Source organism: Babylonia areolata, chromosome 20, assembly GCF_041734735.1.
Source record: "Babylonia areolata isolate BAREFJ2019XMU chromosome 20, ASM4173473v1, whole genome shotgun sequence".
NCBI lineage: Eukaryota > Metazoa > Mollusca > Gastropoda > Neogastropoda > Buccinidae > Babylonia > Babylonia areolata.
This window is the reverse complement of record NC_134895.1, coordinates 50102741-50109008: the sequence shown is the minus strand read 5'-3', so window position 1 is coordinate 50109008 and position 6268 is coordinate 50102741. Positions and strand designations below refer to the sequence as shown.

The following is a 6268-nucleotide window of genomic DNA, read 5'->3' as shown; positions in this document are numbered from 1 at the left end:
CTTTTTTTTTTTTCTTTTCTTATTGTTGTTGACTAGATCTAAAGTAACATGATCGCTGGAATGGTATAATTTTTTTTGCATGGTACCCCTGCGTCACCGAGGTTCCAGTTATTGTAACGGACCTGGTATTCATGCTCGGCCAAAATATAGTCCGGATATTCAGATATTAAATGTTTGAAAATTATGTATGAAGGGTACTGTATTTAAAACTAAAATGTAATGTTTATTGTACTAATGGCCTACTATTCATGTACAGTGCTTATAGAAGTATGTTTATTTTTAGTGACGCTTGGAAAACAGTCCGAGGTTCAGCGGCGCTCTTTCCGCCATACTGTTTTTGCAGTGGTAACTCCCCATTGTAATTTGTCCTCGGTTAATTTCGAGGAAAAGTGCCTTCCACCAGGTTAGTATTCACATCATATTATTGTAAATTGAATGCACGGCTGCTTTATGTTTCGTTGGTTATGTTTTAAACTTAGATGTTGGAAAAACATCAGTTGATTCCATATATACTTAGAATATGCAAAGGAAGCTCTGATGTAGATCTATGCAAGAATTAAAGTTGATAAGTTGTAGTAGTAGAGTATGTGGATATATAGGTCGTTAAACTCCACTATACCGTAGTATGTGGATATTTTTGATTGATTGTTCAAAGTTAGTAAGTGTTAATCATTTTGGATGAGTTCCTTTATTAGGATACTCGTTTTGTGGCAGTTATTTCAGTCACTGACGAGTGTTAACTGTAATTCTAGTCCCATATTTCCTTGAAGGAAATATGAACATGATTCAATGTAGACTCAGAAGAGTTTTCACGCGTTAGGAGCGGAGGGTCTATGTTTGTTACACTTCACTGGTACGAAAGTTACCTGGTAAGTGGCTTTTAAACTAGGTCTGTGGTGTGGGCAGTACTATTCAGTTTTGGGTCAGTATAAAGGTGCATTATGACCTTCTAAGCTCGTGAAGGTGAGTGGATGTGTAGTTATTGTGTCAATTTCTGTTATACCTGTTTTTATGCGTGGACGGCAGAAGAGAGAGAGAGAGAGAGAGAGAGATGTTGAAAGAAGAAAAAAACAAACTTAATGTTGTGCTGTTTTATTAAGATTGTCACGCCAACACTGCTGTTGTTTTGCTATTTTTGTTCTCAGTGTTGCTATGATGTGTCTGTTACGGAATGGAAACAACTTGTCCTGCTTTTTTTCCGCTCTTATAGTTTTGATTTGTTGTTGTTTTTTTATGTGTGTGTGTGTGTTTGTTTTGTTGTTGTTTTTTTAGTCCATTTGAATTTTGGTTGAACCAAAATTGAAGTAATGCCTTTCTGAGGGACCCACAATAAAGCAGTATATAACACCACCACACATTGTGTACTGTATTGTTTGAAAGTTGTCTGCTACATAAAGAGAAATGAGAGGACGATTTAAAAAAAAAAAAAAAGGTTCTGCAAAAAAGCAGGACTGACTCGGCATCCCTGGGAGTTTTTTTTGTTTTGTTTTGTTTTTTCTTCCCCCTCCCCCTACACCCTCTTTTTTTTTCTTTCCTTCATCGTCATTTTGCTCCATTCTTTATCTTTTCTCTCTTTTCTTTTCATTTCTTTCGCCCACTTTTTCTTTTCTTTTTTTCATTTCTTTTCCTTTCGTTCTTTCTTTCTTTCTTTCTTTCCTTCTTGCCCATTTTCACGTAATTTGCCTTCTCATTACCATTGGCTTGCTCCAACATTTTCAGGACCATGCAAAATGGACACAAGTACAAAACAACATGTGAAGTGAGTAATCTTAATGGACTGTAAATGTGAAACAGACGAGCAAGAAAATAGACAAAAATTGTTCAAATGAAATGATTTTTATTTACTTAGATATTCTCGTTGACCTTTTTCTTCTTTTAGAGGCGGATTCAACAAAATAAGACAATATAACTGCGTTTGTTTGTAGAAGGAGCATAGTAAAAGTACAGATTTTTTTCTTTCTTTTTTTTTTCTTTTTTTTTTCTTTTTAATCGAATATCTATCAATTCAAAATGAACGTTAAGATGGCTTGACTGTTTTCTACCGCATTAAATTATACATCTTCGCCTTATATCATGCACACAGAGCGTTGGCGTTTGTGTATTTGTCATGAAATTGCCGCTTGGCACTCAGTACTTAACGATCTGGACTAATGAGTGACTGTGTTGGTTTTGCTGTGTATATTTTGTGGGAAACGATCGTTGTGAACAGCGATGTTTCAAACCTGTCTGGTTGGGTGTGAATTCTTATGTTTGGAAAGCAAGTGGGAGCACAGTTTGGAGAGATCAGTATGAAGCGGGTATGTGTAGTTAGCTAGAGTCTGTGTGTGTGTGTGTGTGTGTGTGTGTGTGTGTGTGTGTGTTATTTCCTTTCTTTCTTACATTAGGTTTTTTTTTTATCTATTATGTATTCACCTTTTTTTCTTTTTTTCTTTTTTTAAATGTATTTATCTGTTATTCATTCACTATTTTTCTCAAGGCCTGACTAAGCGCGTTGGGTTACGCTGCTGGTCAGGCATCTGCTTGGCAGATGTGGCGTAGCGTATATGGATTTGTCCGAACGCAGTGACGCCTCCTTGAGCTACTGAAACTGAAACTCTTACACGTTTTGCCTTCTTTTCTTTTTTTTCATTCCACTTTTCATTTCATTTCTTTCTTTCGTACTTTTAATATACCTTCCCCCTTCCCCCCGTGATTCGAACCCGGGACCCTCAGATTGAAAGTCCAACGCTTTAACCACTCGGCTATTGCGCCCGTCCTCCTTTATTTCTACCTCATACCTTTCCTCTTTTATCAACATCAACTTTTATATATATTTTTTTTTAACATCCAACAGTAAATAAAGAAATAAGGGCATACAATGAACAGAGTATCACTATTTTATGATAATAATTCTAGTATTTCAGTTGATTGCACACACACACGCACACACACACACTCACACACAAGGTGCAAACCACCAACAGGAAACCACAGAACTTTATGTGCCTTTGTCTGTACAAGAAGGGTACCGCTTACTAGAAAAAGCATCATGGAGCAAAGTTAGGGAAGTATACCAGCAAAATGGCAAAGTTTTAAATAAAAGTATGAATAATATTCAACAACCGGAATCTATCAATCAATCAAATACATTCAGTAATTTATTCAGATTAAGGCAAATTCAGGCATTATCAAACAGGATAAAGCTGAACGTTTTTATAACAAAGTTCAGCAGAGATGTTAAATGCATATGTGGAGACTCTATTTCTAGCAAACACATACTCTTTGAATGTCAGAGTCTGAAATCGTTTTTACCAAACATCTGGGAAAATTCTTTTGAATGTAATTTTGACGATTTCGAGATGTTATCTGCTATTGCAGAAGGTTTTCCGCATAGTCGAATTGGACATTTGTAAAAGTTGTTACAGTTGTTTGATGTTAGCGTTTCCTTCTATATTGTGCATATGTCTCCCCTTTTAATGTTTTATTTTTTCCAATGCTTTGTATCTTTCCCCACACACACACACACACACACACACACACACACACGCACACATACACACACATCATTCATCACCCTCTGCCCAATACCGTTCCACCACCACTCCCCCCCCCCCTCCCCCCCTTTTCTTCTTCTTTTTTTTCCGTCTAATATCACTTAAAGTGGAAGACGTTAAACTGAAGACTACTACTACACACACACACACAAACTTTACAGACTGGCAGACTCACACACACACACACACACACACACACACACACACACACACACACTATTGTACAAATATACCTATCTTTTCATCCACTAGACCCCTATGCCCCACCCCCACACACCCTCCCCCCAACCCATCCCTTCCCTACCTCCACTTTCTTTCGTTCTTTCTACTTCCATACGCTCTTCCTTCCTCTATTCAAAACTCGATCCCTTGTCTGTTATAATAATCTGGTGGGTCTAGCTGGCCATGAGAGGGTCACTGGAGGTTCACTGCACCTGGCAGTTTCAGTTTCAGTTTCAGTAGCTCAAGGAGGCGTCACTGCGTTCGGACAAATCCATATACGCTGCACCACATCTGCCAAGCAGATGCCTGACCAGCAGCGTAACCCAACGCGCTTAGTCAGGCTTTGAGAAAAAAAAAGGGGGGGGTAAATAAATAATAGTTAAATACATAAAAAAAAGAACTACTACTAATGATAATAATACTATGTATAAGGCGCAAAAACTTGATGAAGTCAGCTATAAGCGTACAAAAAAAAAAATAAATAGAATAAAAAATTAAAATTAAAATAATAAAATAAATATAATTTTTTTTTTTAATGGCAACAGTGGTCAGGCGGGCGGACTTTGAATGAACTCACGAAGGTGACAAGACTTCATTAACCAGCTGGGTATAGGGGGGCTTGGTCTTTTGTGAAGGACTATGACTCTCAAACTAGAAGGCAAAATTGCACTGGCTCTTAGTGCTGCAGCCTTGTGGGCTAGTTGGCCTTTGGGAACCATCCCAACGCCGACTGTCCTAAAACCCTCTTGGCCGAGAGAGTGGGGATGTAACTTGGGCAAGACACTCTCTACTATAATCAAATTCTAGCCCAGATAGTCGGGACAGCAGTTGCCTCCTCTGCTGTTCTGATGGTCATAGTCGGAGACGACTTACTATCATACTTACATACATACATACATAGGGGGGTGGGTGGGGTGTTCCATTTTGACCTCATGACCTTTCCCACGCGATTGTGATCACTTGTGACTGACTGAAGTACAACTATACAGCATGTAAGGGTGCACAAGGAGGAATCTGTGGGAAGTGCTGCGCATCCAGAATCGGCCTCTTCTCCCATATGAGGACACACACCGACAGATAAGCCTGCCTGCCTACTCATCCGTCGGACCGACGGGAGACTCCATCACGAGGAGGAAGCGCTTATCTTTTCGCCGAAAAAGAAGAGAGAGAGAATATATATATATATATATGTGTGTGTGTGTGTGTTTAAACTTCCTTTTAATTGTGGCGGTGGTGATAGTGTGTAAGTGGGTAGTAAATGACGATACGAACACACACACACGCGCGCGCGCGCATACACACACACACACACACACACACACACACACAGGATCCTAGGGGGAGTTCCACCACACAGTAACAGACTGAATAAGCAAACAGTCGATTGAATAGATGAATGAATAAATTAATCACACACACACACACACACACACATATATATATGTATGTATGTATTAGGGTGCTCTTGTCAAAGTCTTCCCGTCGGTACTGCTGTGCCAGAATTGGTTCCTGCCGATATACATGATACAGAGAGACAGAGCTTCCACACTTACTCATTCACAACATCACATCAGCAGTTGAATACGCCAATTATGATCAAGTTTCTACATATAGGGTAGGTAGGCCTAATTGCCAACGATCCTGTCGAAGCGACCAGCTCAACGTGTGTATTGCACAGATAAGAGACCGTAAGTATCTTCAAATGTAGCTCCTCTGTTTTTTTGAAGGCTTTCTCCGATAGGTTGCACGAGAAAAAGTTCATCTATTCCTTTCTCTTTTTTTTTTTTTTAACGGATGAAATAGCAGGGGTGCCTGAGAGTAAACGCGAACGGGCAAGTGTAATTGCGAACGATGGTTTTGGGTCCATGTGGATAGTTAAAAACAGAAGCAGGTTTTGAACTCTAATATTAGACATAACATTATTTATTGGAACATTGAACAGGACTGATGTGTTGTTGGATTAGATCACACATGCACACACACAAACACACACACCCCACACTGCAAAAAAAAAAAAAAAAAAAAAAAAATTGAGAGTGCTGATTAACTGTGCAACACCGTTCGAAAATAGACACATCAAAATGCTCTATGGTATAATTCTAAACAGCACTATTTTTGATAATCCTGTCAAAAGTGGCGTTCTGATATGTCACCAACATGTTGTTTTCATTAATTCTCCTAGCACTAGTAGTACACAATTCATTCGACATATCCGATCAAATCAGTTTGGTTTTGGGGGGTTGTTTTTTTTTAACTGTGTCAGATTTCAAATCTTCCTACAGGATTCTCTTGATGTTAGGATTGTGAGAGCACGTTTGTGAATTTGATCGGCAGTGGTGAGCGAAAAGAAGAAAGAGGTCGGAAATTGCTGATGTTTGACTGGTTCTTGGGCATGAAGATCCGGGAAGGTACTGCAATGTTTTTAAAAGCAAATAAGCAAATAGATGTAAAACATGAAGACACACATTTACATATACACCCACACATGCATAACAGAGATGCACCGAACATGC

The 6268-nt window shown here is 38.9% G+C and overlaps 1 protein-coding gene across 1 annotated transcript in view; it reads left to right on the top strand.

Moving 5' to 3' along the window:
- Positions 1 to 2114: 2114 nt before the first annotated feature.
- LOC143295122 (uncharacterized) overlaps positions 2115 to 6268 on the top strand; it is a 32042-nt gene continuing 27888 nt past the window's right edge. Inside the window, exon 1 of the mRNA XM_076606683.1 lies at positions 2115 to 2297. Within this exon, the coding sequence (XP_076462798.1) occupies positions 2247 to 2297 (51 nt within the window). The 5' untranslated portion in view covers positions 2115 to 2246. The remainder of the gene's footprint in view (positions 2298 to 6268) is intronic.